Consider the following 27,155-nt stretch of genomic DNA (forward strand, 5'->3'; position numbering starts at 1 on the left):
CGCGGTCCTGTTCTGGGGTGCTGAGGACCACTGGGTACGTCTGGGCGAGGTGTGGGTGGGGAGTGCCTGCCTGCCTGTCTGCCTGCCTGTCTGCCTGCCTGCCTGCCTGCCTGCCTGCCTGCCTACCTGTCTGTCTGTCTGTCTGTCTGTCTGTCTGTCTGTCTGTCTGTCTGTCTGTCCGTCTGTCTGCTTGGCTGTCATCTCAATTTCATCGCCACACTCCATGTCTCTCATGCTCTCATCCTCACCCTCCTTCTCTCTCTCTATCTCTGCAGCAAGCGGTGAAGGAGAACAGGCGGAGGTGGGAGGTGGAGGAGAAGCAGCGCCGGGCGAGGATGGCCAGAGAGAAGGCAGAGCAGGAGCGGCAGGAGCGGCAGCAGAGGAAGAGGCAGCTGCTGGAGGTCAGAGGAGGTGAGCTGCTCACACACCATCATGAGAACGGGGCCTGCTAGTAAGATGTGTGCGCACACGGAGTGGAGAGGGAACCAGTGTGTGCGCACACGGAGTGGAGAGGGAACCAGTGTGTGTGCGCACACGGAGTGGAGAGGGAACCAGTGTGTGCATTGTTAGAGCAGAGAGTTAATCTGGGAGTAACCACTGGAGTAACAGGTGTGTGAATATGCACATGCATGTGTACTGCATATCCAAGTATGCATGCATGAGTGCGTGTGTGCGCACGTATAAATAAACCCAGACATTTTCACTCCTGGGTCGCCCCCTCGTTGTACTTCTACTACTGCCTGAAGCTGCTGAGTAAATGTTTCTCTTTATTTTAGCACCTTGAGCCATGAAAGTGTCCAATAATTAGTTTAACACCATTTACATTTAGACACGTGGTGTAAAATTTGCTTTTGCTCATTTCCTCTAAGAGTTAAGAGCAGGCGTAGTAAACGCAGCCTGTGGAGGAGGCGTCTCTGCCCAGTCCAGCACGGCAGCTTAGAGAACCGCCCCACACACACTTTTTTTTATTTACATGAACTCTGTCCAAATCTGTCATCTTGAATAAATCAATCAAACGGGAGCATTAAAAACAAAGCACAGCAGAGCGTCTCCCTGATGGCCCCTGACAGAGGGAAGTCCAAATGGCAGCCAGGAATGGGAAACCCAGTCACAGCACTGCAGGTGCAGGAGGCCCGATACCTCCCGACCTGGGTGTGTGTCCGACCTGTCCCGAGTCTGTGTACGCGCACACACACACACACAAATACCTGCGCAAATACCTGCAAACGTACAATCACGCACAAACGTGCACTCGTGCACAGACATACGGACATGTACACATAAACACCTACACATGCGCTCACATATGCACAGGCGTACACACACACAAACACCCATGCATGTATGCACACACCCACACATGCATACGCACATATCCTCAATCCTCAAACACGTACACGTGTGCACACACACACACACACACACACACACACACACACACAAACACATACGAAAGCATTCATGGAAGGCAATAACCAGTCACCTAAGTGGTTGAGTGGTCCAGGTAATAGAATAAAAAGAAAAGGAAATTATATTTGTGCAGTGATTTGGTTAGAGTATCAGCCAGGCACAATATTAGCACAAACAATGTCCCTATTCCCTCCGCCGCGGAGTACAGCACAGCAGTAAGAGTGTACCCCTGTATCTTGTCTGACACACACACACACACACACACACACACACACGTATCACATTCCACTCTTTTGAGACTGGTATATCTCCAAGGTCTCAGAAGCTCCATTGGTTTTCATTCATCAATCCCTCTATCCATCCATCCATTCTTTTTCAATTCGTTTAGCTTGTGTCTGTGCTGTGGTGTATGTGCATTCATGTGTTAAGGTACCGGGTACAGTGAGTCAGCTTTTGTGGGGCAGAGTATGAGAACTGGTGTTGATATACTGTTGCACCCAGTTATCACTAGGAAAACAAGCGCACAGAGAGGGAGAGAGGCTCCAAGCTGGAGTGGCAAATGGCAAAATTACTTTAGAGATTGTGAATCAGTGGAAGCATAGTTTCTCTACTCTTGTTTGAGTATGTGAGTAGAAGCTAAGGTGTATGTGTGCACGCATGTGTGTTTGTGTGTGTTTTCAAAGAGGGCTAATCCTCAGTAGGAATGAGCGGCAGGTTTGTAAAGGACAGTCACTAAAGCCTTCCCGAGCCTCCTCAGCCCTTTCAAATCAGGTTCTAAGAGTTCTGTTCGTCCTGGAGAACAGATCAGCTCTCCTGAATGTCAGGAATGTAAGACAACTTACATGGAACAAAGTAAGACTGCCGGCTTATCGATATGCAACACAAGGTACCATAACACCATTGTTGAAAACAGGTGGGATATTTGAGCTACACTTCAACCGCTGCTGGGCTGCTCTTGCTCAACAGGGGGCACTATGTGCAGTCGTGGCCTCAGGTAGGACTGGCACTGGGAAAGGTATAGATATTCTGTCTCTGCTCTGTAATGAACCTCGGAGCTCTGATCCTGGCCATGGTCTGTCTGCTCTCATGTGTCCCAGCAAGCAGCAACAGATACGTGTGTGTGTGTGTGTGTGTGTGTGTGTGTGTGAGACAAGTGGGAAGGAGAGGTACACTACCGTAACAACTTTTCAGAGCTCTAACTTTCTCTCACTTATGTTAAAACAGTTTTACTTCAAAAATAATATAAGGGACAGCGTTTTCCGTCCTCTCTCCGTCTCTCGCACACAGTTCGTCTTGAGTGTGTGCATGCAGCACACCGGCTGAAATTTAGATTAAAACACGAGGTCGTGTGTGTGCGTGTGTGTGTGTATCCACATGCGTGTGCTTTCTTTATTCTTGCCTGCTGTGTGAAAAATCTCTTGCATTAAGATCCACGGTGCAGCGTTGGAGGGGAGTGTTTTGTCAAACAACAGATTACGTACAAGAGTTTTATTTAACATTCCGCACAAGGCTAGCACACCGAGCGGTTGAGTCAGAGGAGGGCAGAGAGAGAGGGAATACGGAGGAGTAGGTGAGAGGGTGGAGGAAAGGAAGGGATGGAGAGAGATACAGAGATTCTAAGAAGCCTACAGCTTCTTTGTGCAGATTAGCCTGTCAGCTTCCTCACTTAGGGTGCAAGAAAAGGGGGAGGGGGGGTGAGCACGAGCCAAGCAGCTGAGGGCGAGGCGGTGAGAGGGAGCGAGGCCGAGTGTTTAGCAGGGTCAGCCGCTCTATAGCTGTGTAAATGCGTCTCTCTCCGCTGGCCTCAGGTGCCTCTCCAGCTAATGGCGGCTGCCTGTCCACTCAGCCGAGGTGATTGCTTTCTCCTCCGTGACCACTGAGCTGTGGAGTGGCCCCTCTTACACTTTGGCAGCTGGGCCCTCTGACTGAACAAGGGACTGTGTGTGTGTGTGTGTGTGTGTGCGCGCGCAGGCGCATGCATGTGGATCTGTGTGTGTGCGCGTGTGTGTGTGTCTACGTACGTATGGGTACGTGTATTAGCACATGCACTTCTCTGTGTGTGCGTGTGCGCATGTGTGCAGGCATGTGTGGGTGTTTGTGCATGTGTGCGTGTACCGGTGTTAGCACATGCACTTCTGTGTGTGTGTGTGTGTGTGTGTGTGTGTGTGTGTGTTTTAAGTGGAGCTATTGTAGAAATTTAGGCTTGGCGAGATCAGAGTGCAGCAAAAGTGTCTGTCACACTCCCGTCTTTGTGCCCTGTAATTAGCCACCTTTCACACAATCACACACCTACCAGCTACTTGCTACCTTAAAACGTGAGCCACTCACTTACTGGGCTCTGCTCAGCTCTGTGGTGGGCAGCTTGGTGCATTTAAATCATTTCAGTTGACTCAGTAGTTATTTATGTATTGTGTGTTAATATTAGCAAAGTCACATGGCTGTATTGGCATGACTTAGTAACACAATATTGCCAAAGCACTGGAAATTGTAATAGTTTCTAAAAAATGTAGGTTAAGTGTGCTAATAGCTAAATTAATAAATTAATTAACCTTAGTCATCATCATGATGGTAATGATAATACAATATCATTGGCAGCTAACAGACCGTTAAGACATTAACAAGATGGTGTGTAAGGAGGAGTGTGTAATTACATGTAGAGAAAAGTGACGTGGTGACGTTATAGTCTGCTGTAGTCAGTACAGTGATGAGAACAACATAATAAATTAAACCAAAACAGTTTCAAAGGGAAAAATAAACGGAGAAACACAAACCCAGTATAACAGGGCGGAGAATGGCGGGTAAACTCCTTTACCATCACGTGTCAACATGCAGTGCAGTATGTTGTAGATTTTTTCAGGTGCAGGTGGTCTATCTGATTTAGCAGCAGGAAGAAAGTTACCGTTTAATCATCATAGTGGCTGCTGAGTAAAGATATTGTAAACAGCAATGATTTAAAATGTAGTGGGAGACTGTGGGTGTAGGGGGTGTTGGGGGTCTTGGGCAGTAGGGGAAGGGTGTATGTGGTGGGGGTCCCCTGCTACCCAGTGCATCTCTGGGTCTGTCCATGGGTTTGCGTGCCAGCCACCTCCAGGACCTCGATCTGCGACTCTCACAAGAGTGAAGCACAACTGTTTATTACGTCTGAGAAATGCAGACGGATGTTCGTAAACTGCGGCTCAGGAAGGATAACCACGTGCAACATGAACATGCACGCGTGTGAATGTCGGGCTGTGCTTGCGTGCGCGTGCAAGTCATGCAGGTTTGAAAGGGAAATTGGGAGAAGCAGAAAGGGGGCGGAGCTTCAGAGAGGTTTACCCTGCCCTTCCACACGCCCCTACATCACGTAGAGAAACAGATCCCCCTCTCTCCTCTAGACGCTCAGACCAATTAGGCTCTAATTATGCTCTCTCTCTCTCCTGCTTTACCTGAGAGCAAGTGTTTATCCAGTTTGTTTTCATGCTTCCTCAGACTCTTCACCCCCTCATTTCTCTCTCTCTCACTCACTGTTTCTCTTTCACTCTGTTTCCCTCTCTCACTCTCTCTGTTTCTCTCACTATTTTTTAAATTTCTTAATACTCACCCTCTTTCCTGCTGTCAGAAGTTCGATGCAACACAAATAGGGTCTTTTGTGTTTCCAGGTTACCACTGCTGCCTCGCCTCTTTGTCTCCACGGAGACTGTCAATTAAAGTGCAGTGGTAATGCGAGACTCCCCTGGTGAGCCAGCACTGAGGTGTGTGTGTGTGTGTGGGCAGAACACTTTTTGGCAGTGGGTGGTAGGCTGGAGAGACAGTGAGAAGGAGTTTGTTTGAGGAAGTGTATGATAAATTGCTGCAGCAAAACTGGCAGAAATTGAAGCTGTGCACTACTTTTACTTCAGAAATATTTTTGAGTTGCTTTCTCTCCCTCACACACACACACACACACACACACACACACACACACACACACACACACACCACCCCATAATGATATAGAACTTCACTCGAAGGGAGTGTTGGCTCTATGGAGAGCATGAGCATAGTTGCAGTTGGTTAAGGCAACAGACCGCACAGGGAACAGATTTAGGACTCCAGTAGCAAGCACTCCGACGTGCCATGCAGTGGGTGGATAAAAGGCTGAAGAGCTCGGATGCTGTCCACCAAATGCTAACTCTCTTTGGGGGAGAGGAGCAGAGCTCTCTGGGGGTTCTTCTAGACACATCCCCGAAGGGCTGAGCCCTGACCCCCCCCCCGCCAGAGCCGAATATAGAACTCCGAACCTGAGAAAATCTACACTGAAACATACCGCAGAAAGGGAAGAAATAGAAGGGAAAAAACTATTGTAGGTTTTATTATATTTAAATGTCAAACAAACTCCATAAAGGGGAAAAAAGGCCATAATGAGGCTTGAGATTTTTTTTCATTTGCATAAAAAAAAATAAAATGAGCAGAAACGAAAAAAATATATATATATTAAAAGCAGAACAAACAAGCAAACATTAATAATGTGCTGGTGTGGTTCCCTTTTAATGTGCCTAACATTATTAATTTTCAGCATTATCAGGGGTAAGAGGATCATATCAATTTGAGAGTATTATTGCTGCTTAAGAATCGCTCTGACAAACAGACGGTTCAGTCAAGCGAATTTCAGCCGGATGCTCAAGCCCTCGTTCCTTAGCATGGGAAGAAGAGCCCAAAACCTGGATCACTGAGCAGTGGGGTGACATCACCTGGTCAAATGAATTCCGTCACACCGTGCTGCTGATGGGAGGGTTGGAATTTGGCACAAGGAAGATGAACTGATGAGCACTTCCTTTCGGGGGTCAGCGGTTTTGGGTGGTGGTGTGTGGGGTGCTTTCCTGGCACGCTCTGTGTCCTGCGATACCTGCTGATGGATGGTTGGACTGTAGGGCTTAGCTAAGCATCGTGGCCAACCAGGTTCAGGACACTTCCATCAGGACGATGCACCGTGACACAAGGGCTGTATAGTCACGGATTGGTTCCATGCACATAACCGTGAGTGTTCCTTGCTGGTCTGGCCTTCACAGCCCCTGGATCTTAATGCTTTAGAGCATCTCTGGTATGAGGTTCAACGGGCTCTTCTCAACATGTCACTACCTCCTTCTAATTTGCAGCAACTGCAAGAAGCTGTTGCGTCCGCATGGGCCAAGCATCCTGCCGAACTATTTAAACACCCAGTGGAATTTATGCCATGACGAGTCCAATGTGCTACTAGATAACGTCTCTAATAAAGTGGCAATGCAGTGTGTATAGTGATAGAATTAATGCTTTACTATATTTCAGGGTTTTTGTTTTGTTTTTCTGTTTCATTTCTTGCATTTCATTACTCTGCATCTGAACTGTGCTGTCACCGCACTACAACAGCTGAAGCCAGGTGTTACAAGCATAAACTGAAACTACACTTTCTTTTCTTTGGTGGCGTGTTCAAGTATATGTTTTAAGAGGAAAAAAAATGTCTTACTACACTTCACAATAACACCATAAAAATGTAAATCAGGAAGTAGGGAAACCAACTACAGGGCAAGAATGACACCACTTTACTCAGCAGGTAATGGCGGTGGGAGGAGTCAGGGGAGGGGCCGGGGGAGGAGCCAAACTGGGAGCGCGCCACCGTTGCAGTAACAGCAGGTCGTCGTAGAGCAAGATCGAATGAGCATATTACAGGATCGGTAGCAGTCAGTGTAGGGCGTTTTGTAAATTCAGCTGTCCTACAAAGTGCCCTTGTTGATGAGTGGAGGGAAAAAAGATTTGGTATAATGAGCACAAAGAAAAGAAAAGGAAAGCAATTATGTTATGCATATGTGAAGGTTTTTAATTAATGCCTTTCATAACTGTAGATTTCTGAATCATTTCTAATAGGTTACTTTGTCCCAGAGAGCCATATGCAGTAGAAAAATGTCATAAAAATCAATATTTTAACCAAGCTTGCAGAAAATGCATTTAAATCTTAGATCTGGAGTTCTTTGTAGACATGGTGCTACAGGACTGTATCATCACTGTGCGTAACATGACCCTTTCTCTCACTTCTGCTTCAGTGAGCCAATAAACTGTGAGCCGAATAATTTCTAATGGGGGATTAACGGCATGGCCGTGATTAAAGCCTCACCGTTACTGCTCGCACAGTCCGTCTCTGTCAGTGTCATTACTTACATTTAGCTTATTGTAATTCAAGGTTCAAGATGGTAGTAACACTTCAAATTAAGGGAGTGTTAACTGACATTACTTACAGCATTAGGTAGCATTAACCAACCATAAACTTCAACATTAATAAGTCCAGAGCAATGTTAACAGAGTAATAAACTCCTGCATTACCGTTCGTCAGTGTTACCCACGGGCAAACAGACTGGTGCAGTCAGGAGATGGCTGAGAGTAGATGCAATTATTAAATTGTGCAAGTTTTCCCTGTGTGAAGAAGGAACAAAATCATATCTCGAGTTTGAAAGACGTAGTGGTTTTAATTACTTTATTCTCATTACTTATGGCCTATTAATGCCTAAGCTTATGGTGTGTAAATGCTAACTAGTTATGAAATAATGTTACTGGAGTGTTTAATGTAGTCTTACAAGGTAGCCCCGTGTGATATAACATCACTAATCATTTTGAGGATAGCTAGGGGGAATATTGATGATAATAGTAATTCATTATTGATTTGCTGATATCATTTATCCTTGAGTGTTGCTTTCCAGAATTTTGAATTTTTAAAAAAAATTTAAATAGTACAGTCACAAACAATAAAGCAGATTGAGAGAAAGATTGAACATTTGAATTAATCTGACAAGATGTGAATTATATGACATTATCTAGATATGAATTTTTGCAAGTAAGGTTAAAAAGTGCTGCATGTCTAATGATTCCAGTCAGTAGAGTGAAACAGTGTTTGTTTTACAGGTTCAGGTGCTATTCCTGTGGATGTCTTTTATCGTGTGAGCCTGCACCGTGCGAATCTTTGTCATTAAGTGTTTTTATTTAATAGCATCTCGCACACAATTACAATAATATAAAAATAGAAATTATACTTGATGACAGACAATCAAAACAGTGCCATGGAAAAATATGGAAAGAGTAGCTTGGAATTATTAGTAACTTCGCATCAGTACTGCAAGCTGAACTTAATGAGTCACTCTGTGAAGCACACTGTTTGTGAAAGACGTTTTTCCCTCTAGATCATGAAGCGTCTGGCACCACTACCACTCTTCCTCCACCTTCCTCCTTCCTCCCCTGTGCCTCTGTCATTTTATAGCACTTCTTTGGCTGCTTCAGGCATATTTTCATGTGTATTACAGACTAATATTTATTGTTTCTTGTTCATTCCTCTTTTTCTTAAATCTACACTTTTAGAAAGTGGTCTGAGACTTGGAAAGCACTGAACATGCAGTTTAATGAATTACAATTAGTTTTTCTCTCGCTCTCTATCACATATTCACCTTACAAATGCAAAACGTCTTGTCCTCGTTCTCCAGAGACGTCTCTCTTCATTACTTCCCAGTTGTGATGATTAAACAGCATCATAGACTTTAATAAAGCCATTTTTTAATAATCACTGTTCGTTTAAAGTCCAAATGCCAGGTTACTCTCGTCAGAGGACTTAAATGGCTGGTTTAACTGCTGTCACTGACAGTTTGGCAACCCCAGTGAAAGGACTGGAAAGTCATCATAAATGATCTGATCATTAGCAGTAGACACTAGCCTGTCTCCCCCCGCGCACACAGGGTGATGGATGACAGCACCATAGCTCTTTGGGACACACTTTTGTTGTGGTTAATAGAGTTTGTCAGATGCAGCACTTATTATGGATATTCTAGGCCTTCGAGGGTCTATTTGAAATGAGCTTTGTACTGTTGGTATGTAGATCAGATTCTAGACAGTGGATAAAGCTGTCTCAGTGCTGTGTCTATGTGACGCCAGAGCTGAAGCTCGCACTGGAAAGCTGTCCTATATTACCTGTAACTTGTTGAAACCAGTCGTTTTGGCTGCTATTCTGTTTCCTAAATTAAGCCTGAATGTTGTGACCAGTAGGCTGTAAGCATGTATAATTTGACACAGGTTTTTTTTGTTTTGTTTTGTTTTTTTTATGAATGAGCAAGAAACTGAATAACTAAGGAAATAAACTAGCAGTGCTCAGGTTCTTAGTAACTAGGCCCAGGAGAGTACTGTGAAAATAAAAGTTTTAGTACTATCGAGTGAGTACAATTTTGAATTTTACAAGCTGATATTCTGATTAAAAATCACAAAATTAAATATATAAGATAAAGCTTATGAATAAAAATGAAATTATACTCTAGGGAATAAAGTGTTGAAAACCCAATTTAACTCATTTCCAGTGACAAAGCAAACTTTTAAATTTATCCCTTTCATGTATTAGGTCATCTGTTGAGTTTATTGCTGTGTATTACAAATTATGTTGTCTTTGCGTATTCTAAGCAAACCACATCAATCCCCTTAAAATTGTTTCAAGACATTTTAAAGTTGTTTTAATAATTCATCTTAAATTGCTGCAATAATTCAGTTAATCAAAAATCTAATTGACAGATTTGTCTTTCAATTAACTAATTTGCTACGGATCAAATTGTCAAAATTGATTAGTTAATACAGAATACGGTAGTCTGACTTTGTAGTTCAGAAACAGCGGGCACTTGGCCTGTCCTCAAAGGGGCATCGTGTCTAGAAGACCCTGTCAGGAGTAGCTCCTGCATGTTAAAGAAATCTCAACAAACTTTAGCGCTTTGCCAAAGAAAAGAATAACGAGAGTAGTTGACCTTTTAAGATCCAACAATGACTTTAAAATCTGGAAGCACAGCTGTCAGATTGGACTGGCAGATGGCATTTTGCCAAATACGGGTCGGAGAAGGAAGCTTGGGTTGGCTCTGTGGGTCTGTCCAAAAGCCATAATGTGGGAGGCAGACTGGATTTGGAAGGGGACACGTGGCTGCCCAAAGGTCAGAGGGGAGGTAATTGAAAGTCTCCCGCTGATGAGAAGCCTTGAATGGGCACTCTTGGCTTCTTTCTTCTCCAGATGAAATGCTAAAGCATGAGACGGTGTGGGGGACCTCTCTGCCTCCGTCCGACACGCCAGCGCGTCTGAGCGGAGGTTGCGCGGTCTGAACGGGCATCTGCCCGCTGCGTTTGTGCATATACCCTCCTCATCTTCGCGTCCAAGTGGGACTGGACCGGTCGTAGGTTCACCGGCAGTTCCTGAGGCGACGTCTGTTCTTATCTTTGAGAAATGGCTTAGACGTGCGTGCGGTTTCTCCACTCTGTGCGTGTTGACTGCAGTCCTGCTAGCGTCTGCTGTAGGAGATTAAACTAATTTGTTACGCTTGTTGTTGTTGTTGTTGTTGTTGTTGTTGTTGAATAGCCTTTTTTGGCTTTATGAAAAGGGAAGTGAGGCAGGCGTTGCGAGTGGTCAGTAATCAGCCCCAGAGCCTGGCCGCTAGCCACTAAATCATCCCGTATCTCTCTCCCTCACACTCTGTTCCTTCCTCTCCCCGTTATTAGACGCTCGATCAGGAGCCCAGCGGGCGGCCGTGTCTTTCCCCTCATCGCTCCTGCCGTCTCCTTCTTTTGCTCCTGATTTCTTTCTGGTCCTCCGCCGCCCTTGCACCGCGCGTCCGCCGCGCGTCTGTCCGGTCTTCCGTGTTCCTGCAGCAGCGGCGAACGGGTTGGTGTCCATAGCGTGATCGTCCACGTGCCTGGGGTTGTGTCCTGCCTCCAGATTAAGAGTTCGATGTGTGCTGGGCTGATTTCATAGGCTCGCCGGTTTGTCATTGTTTTGGTGAGATTGGCTGAGATTAAATTGTGTGTGTGTGTGTGTGTGTGTGTGTGTGTGTCCGTCGCAGGGTGCTCAGTCTTGAGGCAGGAGTGCTATGGGTATCATATCAGTTGTTCTTCCACGTGCCATAGGCACCTACTACCTCCTAAATGTGCTCCCACATCCCTCTCCCACCTCTGTTCTCTCTGTCTCTCAGCTCACCTCCCGCCCCTCAGCCTCCACTCATACCCCTCTCCCCTCACCTCAACCTCGAGCCGTAACTTTTACCACCCCCTGTCACGCTCTTCCTTTGCTACCCCTCCCTCTCTCTTTACGGGTCCGACCGCCGCTGCTGTGAGCAGAGCAGTGAGTGAGTGACACGCTCTGGTTAGCCTGGCCTGGGAGCTGCCGTTACTCCGCTGCTCCTCCGCTGCTGAGTAAAAATAGTAGCACCAGCCACCTCCTTTCTACTCCTCTCCACCTCCACCGCGTCAAACGCAGTGAAACAGGCTCCGCAAGATGGTGTGTGTGTGTGTGTGTGTGTCCGTGTGCGCGTGCGTGCATCTACGTCAGCGAGAGAGAGAGAGAGAGAGAGAGAGAGAGAGGGTGCTTTTTATTTAAAAAACATTATTCCCCCCAACCCTCCCTCTCATTTCTGTGCAAACTTGGAGCCGCTGATGATTCGTTAATTACCGAATATGAGCAAGTCACACACACACACACACACACACACACGCGTGCGCGCGCACTCTTTCTCAGGTTCAGTGCCATATATAATTGAAGGCTATCTTGTAAAGGGCTGCAGTGCTCTTATTGTGTGTGATGGATCTGTGTGTGATGGAGGCTGTCGCTGTGAGCGCGTCGTTTCAGATTGTCATGAAAGCCCCATACAATAGTATCATTCCTGTCCCTTAATTACTTATCTAGTTGCCTCTCTGTTCCCGCCACAGAGTGGAAGAATAGCTGCTGATTGAGAACGACCCCCCTGCTGTGTTATCTGCCCCCAAAATTATTGAGGCCTTTAAACTTACCTTGTGGACAGAGACCGCTGTACAATGTGCTGACAATCACTCAATCAGCACACGGTGTATGACCCACGTCAAACCCACGTCGTTACCACGCAGGGGAGTGTGTGGTGAAGTACCTCGGGGGCAGTGCGAGAAAGAGCTGAGGGAGTTCACTAAAGACAGGAACCGGCGACAGCGAGACGGGATTTGATTAACGCAAGATGTTGAGAGCAAATGTAATAAAGAAATGCTGGTAATTGAGCCCCTGCAAAGAAAAACTACATCAGCTATTTCCACTTTTTGTGTAATCGGTAATTTTAGTTGGTGTTTTTACCTTAAAATGATAAATATACTTTAATTAGACTTTAAAATTGTTTTTATTTTGTGGAATGTGGAAAAACTGCAGATGGGACATGTATGGTTGTTTGTTGCAAAGGCTGAGGTGTAGAAATATACAGACCAACGTGTTCGAGTCCTTCATTCTAGGACATAACCCTTTAGAATGGTAAAAACGACAGACCTTATCCTCCGTACATATCCGACTCTTTGTCCTCTCCATCCGGCAATGGCATCGTGTTGGAGCCTCGTGGATTTTGTAGCTGAACAAAGAGGCTTATTTGCTTTTCATTTGTTTTTGCACTGTTGACTAGGAATTGCACTCAGAATTTTGACTAGGAGTTACATTCGGAAGCTGTTGCTTTGTGGACTGGTCGCTTGCCACTGGTCTCTTGCTCAGTTTGGCTACACAGCTGCCATAATTACCAGCCCATCAAATCAGGGCGGACCCTAGGTCTCCAGGCACGATCGCAGAACTCGCATCATCCGCGTACATTTCCTCTGACAGCGTCCTCTGAAGTCCATCACTGGGCACCCATACCCTTCAGCTGGAGCTGGACCTCTCTGGTCCGGCCCTGCAGACCCACTGTCCAGCACACCTGGTCCAGCTCTCCCAGGACACAGTGATTAGCCCACGAGCTGGAGCAGAACTGGAGCTGAGAGCCCATGAGCTGGACTGTCTGCAATATAATCACAGTGGTAGCTCAGTGGTGAAGGCCCTCCACTGCTGCTGCTGGACCCCTGAGCAAGACCCTTAACCCTCAATTGCTCAAATTGTACTCAGTCATAATTGTAAGTCGCTTTGGATAAAAGCGTCAGCAAAATGCCATAAATGTAAATATAATCATTTTACATTTTAACATTAAAAATGTGATGTCGTGTGAGCTCAAGGTTTCCCAACGTGTCTCTTTTCGTCTCAGTCAGGTGTGTGGCACTAATGTAAGAATGGGGTCAGAACCAGCCGCGATCGGAGGGTTGTCATGGCGTCGGAGACTGGAGCCATGTTTGAGTCAAGTCTCTCATTAGACAAAGCTTGAAGCCAAGACAAACGCTCAGCTCACTAACTCAGTAAAGTAACTCAGGCTCTGTAAGCAGGTCTGAGCAGAAAGTTGCACAGAAACTAGGGCAGCCAAAAAAGAAGAGAGAAAAAAACTACTGCTAGTCAAATGTAAACAAACTCAATGGTGGGTTTGGTTTATTTACCATTCATAATTCAGCATTCGTCACAGAGAGAGAGGGAGAGAAGATGCTAAAACAGCAGTTTGTGTGTCTGTGCGTGTGGGGTGAGCAATCTCCTCTTCCTCTGTGTCTGAGGGAATCCTGCTGCAGTCGACACTGCTCCAGTGTCTTTCATCACGCTGGATCTGTTCCTACCCACACTCCACTCTCACTGTGCAGTCCATCGCCCTGCTCCCCGGTCTGATCCCCTAAGACGGCGCCCCTTGGTTGTCGGGCTGGACAACATGCGGTCCAGAGTCAACACACTGGTCCTAAATATAGCCGTGCAGGAGGCCTGCAGACTCAGGAACAGACCCCCAGTCAGTTTGCACATGACGCCACAAAAGCATGTGACCAGTCTTCTTTGTGACTCTCTGTCTGTCTGTTTCTGTCTGTCTGTGTTTCTTATCTGTGTGAAGATCCCCTCATGTGCAGAAGCAGCTCACTAAACAGACTGCTGTTTTAACACTGCAGTATCGGACGAGGTTCGACACCTCTCTCCCTGGTGTAGCCTGTGTGTGTGTGTGTGTGGGGGGGGGACCCGCCGCACAGTCTGGACTGTGAGAGTCCGTGGTGATGTAGTTCCAGGCCTGCGCCTGGTTTTTCTGCTGAGGCCTGCGTGTCCTCACGTCTCCTCTCTCCCCTCTGGCGCCCTGCTGCACAGAAGCCCGTGGCTAAGGGCTCCACGACAGCAGCGCGCCACGTCTGTTTTTTAGGAGGCCGTCACAGGCACAAATGCAGTGGATTTGTTTGGAGCGGGAGACTCAGAAGGTGATGTATGAGGCAGTCAGGGGCTTGTCTGCTTCTCAAATCTCCAGGTTTTCCATCCTGATGTAGTGCCCAGGGCCCAGTACCTGTAGTCTTTTGGCATCGCTGTGGAAACCCGCACTCAAGGCTGAAAACAGGAAAGAAATACCCCAACAGAGTCTGAACGCTTTTTGTCTCTCTCTCTCTCTCTCTCTCGCCCTGTAGAAAAGGAAGAGACTGGTGTGATGGACAGCCTGCTTGAAGCGCTGCAGTCAGGAGCCGCTTTCCGAGAGCGGCGGAGGAGAGGCCCCAGGACATGCGGTGAGGCTCAGCGTGGTCTTCCTCTCCCGTGTCCAACACTGCCTTCCCCAAGTTTATGATTCCTGTGCTCACGTGCGCCCTGCCTTCACTAATCCCCATATCTAGAAAACCCCATCTCTCTCTCGCCAGCCTGTCTCCTGGCGTCTCCTGCCATGAGTCTCACCCTGACCTCTGCTTCTAAACAGGCAGACAGTGTGTGTAATACTTTACCATTACAGCCAGTGTGGAGCGCCAATGCCGGTTACCCCCCCCCAGGTAATGCAAGGTAACGTTCCAGTACAACCGGCTCTGGGCTCCCTGGCAATATGGCCCATTCCTCACGACACGGCAGCTCAGTAAGTCACGCACATATGCATATAAACGTGCAGACATGGACACACACACACACACGTGTGCTCATCTGCAAACGTACCCCCCATGTATGGGTGTGGAAAGGTGCATGGAGTTTAAATGAATAGTCCATCCTAAATCAATGTGGTAGCAAAAAAACCCCGATTGCTACTAGTGCAGGGGTGTACTGGTGTACTGCGAGATGAAATCAATACCTGACGAGCGTCAGCCATACGTCTTTAGAGCCAAGGGGCTGCGTTACCATTATGTGACCTAGCGCAGCCATTGTCCAATAGAGCCGCAAGAACATCGAGAAGAACAAGAACTCCATATCAGCTCCCCGCCAGCCAGGCACAAAGACCCCGACACCTTTCTGTGTGCAGTGATCAGCCCGCATCCCACTACCATGGAAAAAATTCAGCTGCCTGTCGAGAGTCCTGAGAATCATAACCTAACTAACAGAGCGTTGCAATCACTGTCTGGCCCAGAGCCGAGGTGAAATCAGCCCGTCTCCACAGAGTGCACATTATCAACGCCGTGTGTGTGTGTGCGCGTGTGTGTGTGCGCTCGCGTCTGCGTCTCACCCTGACCCTCATGCTGGACTGCCCGGTGTTCCGCAGATGAACCGACGGAGACGTTCGTCCCAAGGCCCGTCCTGAAGGACTGCAACCACGGTAACAAGAGCAGGGAGGAGAACATTCCTCTTGGCCGCACGCTCGCCCGCCTCTCGTTAACACTGCCGTCTAACCTCTGTCCTCATTCATTAATGCTACGCGTCTTTTTCTGCATCTTTCAGCGTCTGGGCTGTGAGAAACTCCTCATTCTTCACACTCTATGGGAAACTGAGACTGAGCAAACAGCTTTTCTAATGCCCTCTAAACTTATGATTGTGAAACATGACCATTCATTAAGCCAGAAAAAAATTTGCATCATTGTCTCTGTTACCTTTATTTTAAAATCCTCACTCTGCTTTTAAAATCTTGCTTTATATCATCTGAACTGGCTCTGAAACCACTTCAGGTCTTTTTATTAAGGCTGTTTGTCTGGTCAAGTATCACAGTTTAATAGCAAAAAGAAAAATTCAAAATAAAATAAAAAAAACTCTCTTGCCTGCTACTGAATGACATCAGTCTACTTCTCTTTAAGAAGCACCTTTTGTGTCTTTCCAGCCAATCACGTCGCTCGCAGCCTTCCCAGCCTGTCTGCTCACTGATTGGCTCTTTTGCGTGGGTGTTGGAGCTTTTTACTGAGTGGGGATTGTTGCTAATGTGCATGCATTAGCTCCTGTGACAACTGAGTGTTAATGTGTTCGGGGGCTGCCCACGGAGACTTGTTGAACGCCCACCTGTCAGAATGACACGTCCCTGCACTGCCTTCCTGGTAAGACTCGAGGTTTTCCAACCCTGGTGGCAGCAACGGCTTAGGGCTTCGCTCAAGAACCGCGCCTCCTCTCCTCTCCTCCTCTCCTCCTCTCCTCCTCTCCTCTGTCAGCCTTGTCGAACACCAGGCCTTTGATCCACATTCTCTCAGTGCTGCGATTTGACATTGGCAGGTGGCATATGGTTGTCTGGCTGGGAGAACGTCGTGGTAAAAGTCTCGTCTCATGCCTTTTTATCGCCGCGTTACCGTGTGTAGTAACTTAAACTCGTTAAATGGACAGAAAGTGCAGCTTAGCCAGACATGACAGCATCTTCCAGATCTAACAGCCAGGCTCTGCGGTGTCTTTGCAGAGACGTGCTAAGTGCTGAATACCTCCATGTTACCAGTCTTCTCGTGGAGATATTGAAATGCTAATGACTCTAAATTGAATTTCCCAATATGATGTATGGAGGAGGCAGGAATGTTTTGTGTCATCAGCACACAAGATAATCAACAATGGCTGCCTCGTCAAGGATGCGCCGTAATCGTTATTGAGGCACTTAAAAAATTAAGCAGTAACCTTATTACCCTGTTATTGCTTTTAATAGGACGCTGCACCTGGTACAGCAAGCATACGTGAATACAATTACCCAGTGTTCTCCTCCCACGCTCCACCCATGGCACTGGTAATCTCTCTCGCTCTCTCGCTCTCCTTTTCTAAAATTACAAAACCAATGGGCAGAAATAAAGAGGAACATTTAATAGACATGAGAGAATAAGCGAGTTATTTAGGGGGTGAGAGGAGGCAGAAAAGTGCCTGTCCTGTGATATCATCTCTCTGTGAGTGTGCCACTACACTCGAACGCCCCCCCCCGGCAAAAAGATACCAAGGGCACGTTGCATTCTGAGACAGCTAGCGCCCCACACACACCCCTGGGAGAACCGTGGTCGTCTGGGGCCATGGTGAAGGGACATGGGAGACTGACTGTCCTTGTCCCCGTGATGTCAGCATGGCCTGGCTGAGTAATTGAGCCCCAGGCTTTGCGGCATCGGCGCAGGCCTCAGTACAGACCTGGCTAATTAGCTGTCGTCTCGCACCGGGCCTCTGTCCCATTCATCTTCATTTTCACTCTGCCATCTGCTTTTTAAATAACCCTCCAGAGTGTCACCCTCGCTCACCCCGAGCACGCACCGGCCCCCGGCCCCCGGCCCTGCTCTCTCAGTGCCCTACCTCCCAGCCTCCGTTTAATTACTTGTTATTTCCACAGCGCTGCGAGATCAGCTTGTGCATTTCTCTGGAGATCCCTGCCAGGTAGGAGGGACTTGTGTACGTGTTTTTCGTGGTCTGCATGCGTGTTCGATCATGCGTACATGTGTGGGCATGCACACACATTGTAATTGGTGTGAGAGATATCCATGTGGTGGATGGGTGTGTTTGGGAGGGAGAGAAACGCTGTCTTGGAGCTGTGCGCGTGCAGACATATCTGGAGATCATGTGTGTTTGTATAAGTCTTTAGCACGGTTTTTCCATTGTTACAGGAGTGACTGATTCATTGTCTTAAGCAGTGAGTGTGAAACATAGCTGGTCAGCACCCCTCCCATCCTTGCACTCGTACCACTCCCCACTGTAAACACCCCTAACTAATTGATCTCCTGAGTTTGGCGTTTTACACTCCAGTGGAGCAGCAAAGAGAATTAAAACAGAAACATCTGCACAAGAAGATACTGTAATTAAGCACAGAAAGCTTTGCGAACTGGTCAGTTCGCAGTGTAGCCATTAGTGTGAAGGGAGCCGCTCTGTCAGCACTGTGGGTGGGCGAGCGTGTGGGAGATTTTGTGTGTGTGTGTGTGTGTGTGTGTGTGTGGTGCAGGAAATATATAGGCTCTGCACGGAGAGTCGGAGGCAGGATGAACTGATCTGAGCCTGTGCTTCTATATGTAACGCTGTTGGTTACATGGGAGCTCTGAGAGTTTAAGAGCCCAGTTTTTGAAGTCCATTTGTAATCTGCAGCCAGACTCCGCCTTTCAGCTCTCTGGTCTTTGTTAGCATAGTTCTAGCAAGCAGGTTTCTTAAAGCTTAGGTTGACACACACATATACATACACATGTTAAGCACACTGCTGGGCCTTTTAAAATCTATTTATTTATTTATTTTATTGGGAGCGAGGTGGAGGGGAAAAGAAGAGTCTGATCTTTGGGGTTTTAGGACCTCACACTCTTCCTCTCTTTAGCTCTCCTCACACACTCTTCCTCTCTTTAGCTCTCCTCACACACTCTTCCTCTCTTCAGCTCTCCTCACACTCTTCCTCTCTTTAGCTCTCCTCACACACTCTTCCTCTCTTCAGCTCTCCTCACACACTCTTCCTCTCTTTAGCTCGCCTCACACACTCTTCCTCTCTTTAGCTCGCCTCACACACTCTTCCTCTCTTTAGCTCTCCTCACACACTCTTCCTCTCTTCAGCTCTCCTCACACTCTTCCTCTCTTCAGCTCTCCTCACACACTCTTCCTCTCTTCAGCTCTCCTCACACACTCTTCCTCTCTTCAGCTCTCCTCACACACTCTTCCTCTCTTCAGCTCGCCTCACACACTCTTCCTCTCTTTAGCTCGCCTCACACACTCTTCCTCTCTTCAGCTCTCCTCACACTCTTCCTCTCTTTAGGTCTCCTCACACACTCTTCCTCTCTTTAGGTCTCCTCACACACTCTTCCTCTCTTTAGCTCTCCTCACACACTCTTCCTCTCTTCAGCTCTCCTCACACACTCTTCCTCTCTTTAGCTCTCCTCACACTCTTCCTCTCTTTAGCTCTCCTCACACACTTCCTCTCTTTAGCTCTCCTCACACACACTTTCTCTTTTGGTCTAAGCCTCAGGCAACACTTATAGCAGCTAAGTGTGACTGAAACCCCATCTTTCTCCTCATGGGAGAAAAGGGGCTTTATGCCTTGAATGACCAGGGTTATGATAAGAAGACCTAAGAAAGAAAGCGAGAGGGCATTAGAGACAGAAATGGAGACAGAGGGGGGGAGAGAGAGAGGGAGAGGGAGAGAGAGAGAGAATGAGAGAATGAGGGGGTGTGTGAAAGGGATTGAGCTTCAAGAGTGATGGAGTGATTGTATTTGCCCACATGGAGAGCTTTGAATTCACAACACTGGCTTAGAGAAGCAGGATCCTCACCTGCTCCAGGCGTGCCATTGGCCAGCCTGGCTCATTCCCCCTTCACACAGCCATTAAGTATGATTGCCTTATTAATACCAAACCTCGCGATGATTGCGCAACATATAGTTTTTGAATTAGAGCCTGAAATTGATTTGCGGCTGTCCGGGAAAGGTCAGCTCGTGCTTGTTAAATGGAAGAAGGGGAATGTTCACGCTCAGATGAGTGAAAGCGCACCGAGCGTAACTAATGGTGTTATGAACGCGCTTGACGGACACATGCCACGGACCGCTCCTTTCCTGCTGTAAATCTGAATCTTAATCTTGCCTAATCTGAAACGGTCCACTAGCCCACACCCGAGAAACGTTCCGGCAGTTTACGAGCTAATAGATTCCAGATGAAAATGCGGCTTAGTCTGCATTCAGCTAACCAGGTTGTTATATTCACTCTTAAATGTATTCAGTATTAAAAGATAAAAGTCTTGTACTAATTAGTGGATTTTCAAGGCGCGGTTGTAATGGGCATGCTGGAAGGAGGCGGGGCTTGCGTGTGGATCTTTCACATGGAGTTTGTTTAGCTTCCAGTGTTGTTGCTGGAATTAGAGACCCTAAATCCAGAACTTGGCGAGAAAGGTGGCGACTTCTGTCTGCAGCACGTCTGCTAGGTCTCTCACCAAGACACACGGTGTCTGTTGATTTTAGGAACACTTTACTTTAAGTACAGTGTTTGTGACGTGGTTCTCCGATTGGATGACCTCACACCATCACATGAATGATTTTTCTCCCTGGGCTTTACTGGAGAGCTTTCAGGCTGGCTTTCTCCTGAGGTGGCCATGGATACTGGAGATGGAAAATGCCCTGGGGGAGCGAGAGAGAGAGAGAAAGCTAGAGAGAGAGCGAGAGAGGGGCTCTCTGTGATATGAACTTCTTCCTCAGTATGTTCCCGTGTCAGAGTAATTGCTCCTGCCTGTTTTAATAGGCTTTAAGAAACAGTGGTGCTCAGAGAGCCGTACAGCACGGGCGGCAGGAGCTCACTGCTGTTCCACCGGGGTTGCCGTGATGGATCAGGCTTTATGGAAGACGCTGTGAGCGCAGACACGTGTGCAACATTAAAGCACAGGGAAAGAAAGCACCGCATGTATATTTCATAAAGGTCACGGGTATTGTGATGAAGGGGTGTGTGTGTATGTATGTGGGTGAGTGGGTGTGTGTTTGTGTGTGTGGGTGTGTGTGTGGTATGCAGAAGTACAAATAATTATACCATATTAAATTATTCAGTTTGCATGCCGCTCTATAGCCTGAAGAGTTGGTTGGACAGGACATGTTTCAAATACAAGGCAGGTTTTCCTTTAGTGAATCTGATGATCACAGAATTGTAACTTGCCAAAGCCTGGTTTAAGGGGGGAGGGTGGGCTTTTGGTATCTCTTCAGCACAAAACTGCTAGATTACACTTTGCCAAAGAACATGCAAAGAAGGCTGATGAATAATGCGACACTCTGGAGACTTGAGACCAGTATAAATGAGTTATGCTCAGCTGGGGTCCGGTTTGCTTGTCGTGAATCTGGTCCGGACAACCCCAGTGAACATGCGGTCCAGACAGTATGGCCCGGAGCTCAGAGAGTGGTGGAATGGGCCTGCATGAGAGCAAAAGGTGTTGCAGATAATTATACGAAGTATACGGACAAGATCAGGAAAAATATACTAAAGGAGAAAAACATTTGTAAAAAAATATTTTTAAAAAGAGCTGTCCAAGTATGGCCTGACACCTTTGGGATATTTTAAAGAGAAAAATAGAGCAGCACAGCCCTTCCAACAACGTGTAGCTGGAAATGAACACTGGCAGAACATCTCTCCATAAATGTGTGCAACACTGGTCTCCTCCTCCCAGCTGAGGAGGGCAGAGTCAGTCATCAAAAATAGACGGACAAATGAAGTAAAGATCTCTCAGTAAAGACTGAGGTGGACTGACATTTGTTCCTCTAAGCTTCTGCTGCCTGCATTTTTAAAATAGTAAATCTGAACTGTTAAATGTTCATTATAGGAAACCTAAGCTGTTAGTTTAATAATAATAAATCCAAACTTTTAGTTTTTAATTTTATGTAAGCGTGCATGGCCTAGGGTTCAACTTGCAGGTAATTCAGTTGTTGCAGGACGGAACACTTGAATTATTTGACGTTTGTGATATTGCACAGGGGTGCACTTACTTTTGTATACTGTATACTGCAGACCATGGAAATGGGCACCATATGTGAGGTGTTTTATTTCTTTGTTCATTTTTTACATGTATGACTTGCTTTCAGAAACTACTGGCCGATAACGAATGGGTTAGCGGGTTATCCAGCGTAGCCTTGTGTAAGAGGCTTTATTAGAGATTACCATCAAAGCTGGAGATCCCTGCCGCATTCTTTGTATTTTATTCCCGCAAAAATGACAGAACCAGACAAAAGAGAAAGCAATAGCTAATCACTGGCTCTGAGACCAAGAGAGGGAGCGAGACAGTCCTGGAGAGAGAGGGGGGGGGAGAGAGAAGCACTGTTCTCTCTTCCTTTCGCTCTCTAATTGATGTTACATGTCATTGTTCTAAAAGTTGGACTGTCAAAACTCTTGATTTATTGGTATTTCAAAGCCATACATCATCTGCACATCACATACGGGCCTTGCGCGTTTCATTAGGGTGAGCCATTAATTCAGGCAGTGCCTGTTAGAAACACTGACTGAACACACACACACACGTGTGCTTTCAGGTTTAACACACCCTTGTCCATTCTAAGCCCTCTTACACACGCACACACTCGCAGGCAAATCTAATCACGCAGGTTAAAATCAGACCTTAATCCTTTAAAAAAAAAAACAACAACTCTGGACTAGTTGCATCTAGTATGTGTGTGCGTGCACATCGCTGTGAGTGACGGAGAGGTTTTTCGCAGTGTTGATGAGCTAATTAAAATCCGCATGTCAGAGGTATTAAATATTAATGCACATTCATGTGAATGAGTGTGTGTGTGTGTGTGTGCACGTGTCTGTTTCAGTGGTTGTGTGTGTGTGTGTGTGTGTGTGTGTGTGTGTGTGTGTGTGTGTGCACGTGTCTGTTTCAGTGGTTGTGTGTGTGTGTGTGTGTGTGTGCACGTGTCTGTTTCAATGGTTGTGTGTGTGTGTGTGTGTGTGTGTGTGTCTGTGTGTTGGGGGGCAGTGTCCTGCACTTGTAAACAGTTTACGTGTCAGCCCTCGAGTAGTAGGACCTGGAAGGCACCTGGGTAAATTCAGCATGAGCTTGGCCTAGTTATTGAACTCTGAACTGCTATGGACCTGCACAGAGTGCTTCCCTCCACAGAGGAAGTGATCTCCTGATTCTGCACGCCCTTTAACGTCTCCTAAAAACCTTTGCTAACTTCTTGAAACTTTTTTGCCTTGTTCTTTGTCCTATTTCAGTCTTTAAATTTGCCGAGGCCTCACTGGAGCATAAACAGCCGTAGGGCTGGAGCCATGCACTGTTCCACACGCGTCTCTCCGTGTCTGTGAAGAGAGGCCCCTTTCTCTGTCTCGCCGAGGGCCTGCTGATAATGTCCTGCCAAGTAAAGCCTGAGCTGGAGCCCCCCGCAGCCCCGTGCCACCCGTGGCCCGGCGCCCAGGCTAACGAGCAGGTTTTTGTCTCCGCCGTGGGCTCCCTCTGCCGTGCTGTCCCGCTCCGGCTCGGGGCCGAGCGTCGGCGCTTCGGCCGGAGTCTCTTCTGCTCTTCTGGTTTCTCTGAGGTGGGTTTTGAGGCGTGTTCTGACGAAGCTGGCATCCTGTATGGGTAGCTGCTAGACAAGCAGCATCAATTTCTTTAATTTATTTCTTTTCTGCTTTCTTCCTCTCCAAGCGTTGAGATTCTGCTCGGGGCCGTTCCCTCACAGTTGCTTTCTCTACGTTCAGAGAGGATTATACTTTACACCAGGTCTCTAAGTGCACTGCGCTTTCTCTGCTTCTCTTTCTCTCTCTTGATCTCTCGTTCCCTTGATCTCCCACTCCACCTCTTATCTCCTTTTTCATCTTTTTTTATAATTCTTTCTGTATATCTGTCCATTTCTCTAACTCCATCACTTATCCTCTCTCTCTTTCTCTCCCCCTCTCTCTCTCCCTCGCCCTCCTCCCCCTTCCCTCGCGCTCTCTCTCTTTCTCTCCCCCCCTCGCTCTCGCTCTCTCTCCCCTCTCCTCTCTCTCTCTCCCCTCTCCTCTCTCTCTCACTCGCTCTCTCTCTCTCTCTCTCTCCCGGTCAGTCTTTCTCGCTGCCTCTTTCCTCCTTTTTCGGGATCAGACAAACTTTTCTTGAGCAGAGAAGAAAAACGGTAACAGAACGTGTGAATGCGTTGTTGAGACATAATCAGACCGTCATAATCAGACCATTTACCCAGTCTAGACTGATCTGTAGGGTGCCTCTGATCTCTGATTGCTCCCCTTTCCTCTCTTGTGTTCGGCACAATGGCCCTGCGTGCTGACCCTAATGCAGGTTTTGTGTTTCCTGGAGGAGTGCAGAGAGACTCTGAGCACAGGTTTGATTAGCGCCAGGGTGGAAGCAGCAAAAGGACGCAACATTACTGAGGAGCCAGTAGATGGAAACTGGGAGCTGACGAAAGTGGCTTGATGTATGCTGACCAAATGGAGAGATGTGGGGACCATTCACAAAGCAGTGGGTGAAACCTGGAGCCAAGAGAGGTGGGGGGGGGGTTTGGGTGGGAAGTCCTCCATCACGAGGGTGACTGCATGTTTGGGAAGCTCTGTGGCTGTCGTCTGAGCCGTTCCTCCGTGCCTCTGTTGGAGGCTTCACACAGCCCTGGCTGACAGTCCAGGAGCTTTTATCTTCACCAGACGAGGCCAAACACAGCTGCAGGTCCAGACTGCATTCGAACTGCTCTCTGCCCTAATAGAGAAATGGGTAAAAAAGAGAAAGGTGTTATTGTTAGAGGAGGAAAAGATTAAATAAACTCGCATTTTTGCGAATTTTCCCATAACTCACTTATCCTGGAGCGGCTCATGGGCGTTGCCCTCAGACATTTGCCGCTCCTTTCCTCGAGCCAGGATTTCTGGGTGGCACTGGAGGACCATTCCTGAACGCATTAGGACCGTTCCTGACCACGTTAGGACCGTTCCTTAACGAGTTAGGAACGTTCCTGACCACATTAGCCCCATTCCTGACCATGTTAGGTCTGTTCTTGAACGCATTAGGACCGTTCCTGACCACGTTAGGCAGACGTTCACGTGGGAGGGGTCCTGCTCCTGTGTCCAGGAGAGTCAAAACCTGTGGCTAATATCCAGCGCCCATGCTGGACGTTTGGAGTGGCCTGTTATGACCAGACAGGATGAATTGTGTGTGCAAATAGCAAGCAGGCGGCAGTAAGCAATAAATGTGAAGAATATTGGCCCTGCTTGAAAAATTCAAAGTGCCCTGATTTGTTTAAGCACATTTTGTGTGAATTTGATTTGCCGGATTGCTCAGAAGGGTGCAGACCGTGGAGATTGTTTCGTCATCTCTCTCTCTCTCTCTCTCTCTCTCCTTCTGTCTCTTTCTTTCTCTTTCTCTCGCCTCTCTATCTCTTTCCATCTTTTTTTTCCCTTCTGTCTGCCTACTCTCCCCTCACCTCCCCCGTAATGTAGCGATTGATCCGAGACGAGCTCGTCGGCCCTGCTGACTGCCGACCCAGTCGCCGGCTCGCCGGGTCCCGTCTCCGTGCCTGCGCGGTTGTCATGGAGACTGAGTGGGCTGTGGGAGTTGATTTGGGAGCGCGAGGAGAGGCGCAGCTTGCTGAGCAGCACGGTTTGTTGTTCAGACCCATGGCAGAAAGGTGGGGGGCAGGGATAGGGAGAGGTGACTACTTCACCAATCAGACATGATTACTGCCCATCCAGCCCCATCGGTCCACCGTCTCGGCTAAATCCTGAATTGGCACGTGCCGCTGTGTTGGTGGGAGGGTTTAGGGCCAGTAGATCTAGCTGTAGACCTAGACGAATACCCGGCCATACGCTCAATGGCTCCTGAGGTAGTGGGAACAACTAGGTCAAGCATAGGATGTCCATTTCCATTTTCTTCTGTCCTCATCAGCCTTAACATGAATTAGCAATTAGCACAATCACTCCTGCTCTCAGTGGGCTTGTCAAGTGACGCTTTACCTACCAAACCCAGAGGATGGTTAGCTGAAGGCATCTGTAAAGTCACAGGCACAGAACTGCGCGACCAGGCGCCCTCCTTTCGTCACATAGCTGCTGAGATTTGTCCTATCAAAACCGTTTCATTGCACATCTTTTTTCCTCGCGCATTTTCCTGAGTTCAAGTTTAGGCCCCAAATAACAGCAAACACCCGAATTCTGCATTTTGGCAATGCTTTTGGCCATGTTTATATGATACGTGTACTGGGTCAGAAACCATAAAAACAGTCTGTGTGAGGTTACTTGTAACGCGATGAGGTTTGAGACAGTGACTGACAGACAGGTGTATGATTATTTTGGCTTGCAGTTTCATCAACATTAAATTGTGTATCTGTGCTTTCAATAGTTTTAGCTACATTAGCCTCGAAACTCCACTGTAAACCTGCAGTACACGTCAGTCAGTCAAATCCCGCGCGCTACATCTTGTCTTGCTCGTGCGTCTTAATGCGTACTGAAGTAAAGAATCGGACGACCTTGTCAGTTTCGTCTCAACACGTTTGTTGCAACGGTGAGCACCAAATTCATATTCTGATTGGTCAAACTACAAAAAACAACAGAACCTCAATCAAATTATTAAGGGCAGCTGGATCACGATTGGCCTACCTGCCTGTGTCAAACACTCAGGAAAATAACATGTTCTCAAGAAGGGTTTTCCCCTCCTATTAAATTAAGTTTACACAATAGCACAGATTAGTCACTGAGAGCTCTGAGCGGAGGACAAGGCTGGCTGACTGAACTGGCTTCTCCCATTTGTGTTGTTTACTAGAATACCGAGCTGCCAAAACCTGCACCATTGGCTTGGAGAGTTGGATCCGGCGGGTTGTATTTCTTTATATTTTTTAGTTTTGTGTAAACTCTGTGCAGGGCAAGACATCAACACTGGCATGGCTAGCACCATTCCACATCCAGTACGTGCTCATTCCAGGTTTATTGGAGAAAGCATACCCCCCCCCCCCCCCCCCCGCTTTACCGAAATCCTGCCCACACGAAGACCGAGGCACACGCCCAGTGTTTCGGTCTCTGGGCATGCGGTGGGCGTGTCCTGTGCCCGGGTCCCTACCTGCAGATCCTTCTGGAGGCCCTGGAGCATGCGTCTTGCCTGGCAGGGACAGTTCATTAGAGCAGAGCACATTGTGATCACCTCTCTCCAAGGTGTAATTAGGAAAACCCACCTCTCTGATCCACCAGAATGACCCACAGAGGGACTTCCCCAAACATCTCTGTTATTAACGTCCTCTTGTGTTCCATGTCGTGTTTCAGACCGGCAAATCTGCAGCTCGCCATCAGAGACGCTTACGGGTGGCTTGATAATACTTCATCCCTTTCTCTCTCTCTCTCTCTCTCTC

General features: G+C 47.4%; 1 protein-coding gene across 1 annotated transcript in view; it reads left to right on the plus strand.

Annotated features, from left to right (window-relative positions):
• The window catches only part of diaph3 (diaphanous-related formin 3), a 251,367-nt gene that overhangs the window by 188,441 nt on the left and 35,771 nt on the right, over positions 1–27,155 (plus strand). The window contains exons 25-27 of the mRNA XM_035523093.1: positions 276–411; positions 14,692–14,787; positions 15,738–15,791. Of these exons, the coding sequence (XP_035378986.1) occupies positions 276–411; positions 14,692–14,787; positions 15,738–15,791 (286 nt within the window). The remainder of the gene's footprint in view (positions 1–275; positions 412–14,691; positions 14,788–15,737; positions 15,792–27,155) is intronic.

This window comes from Electrophorus electricus, chromosome 26 (assembly GCF_013358815.1).
Source record: "Electrophorus electricus isolate fEleEle1 chromosome 26, fEleEle1.pri, whole genome shotgun sequence".
NCBI lineage: Eukaryota > Metazoa > Chordata > Actinopteri > Gymnotiformes > Gymnotidae > Electrophorus > Electrophorus electricus.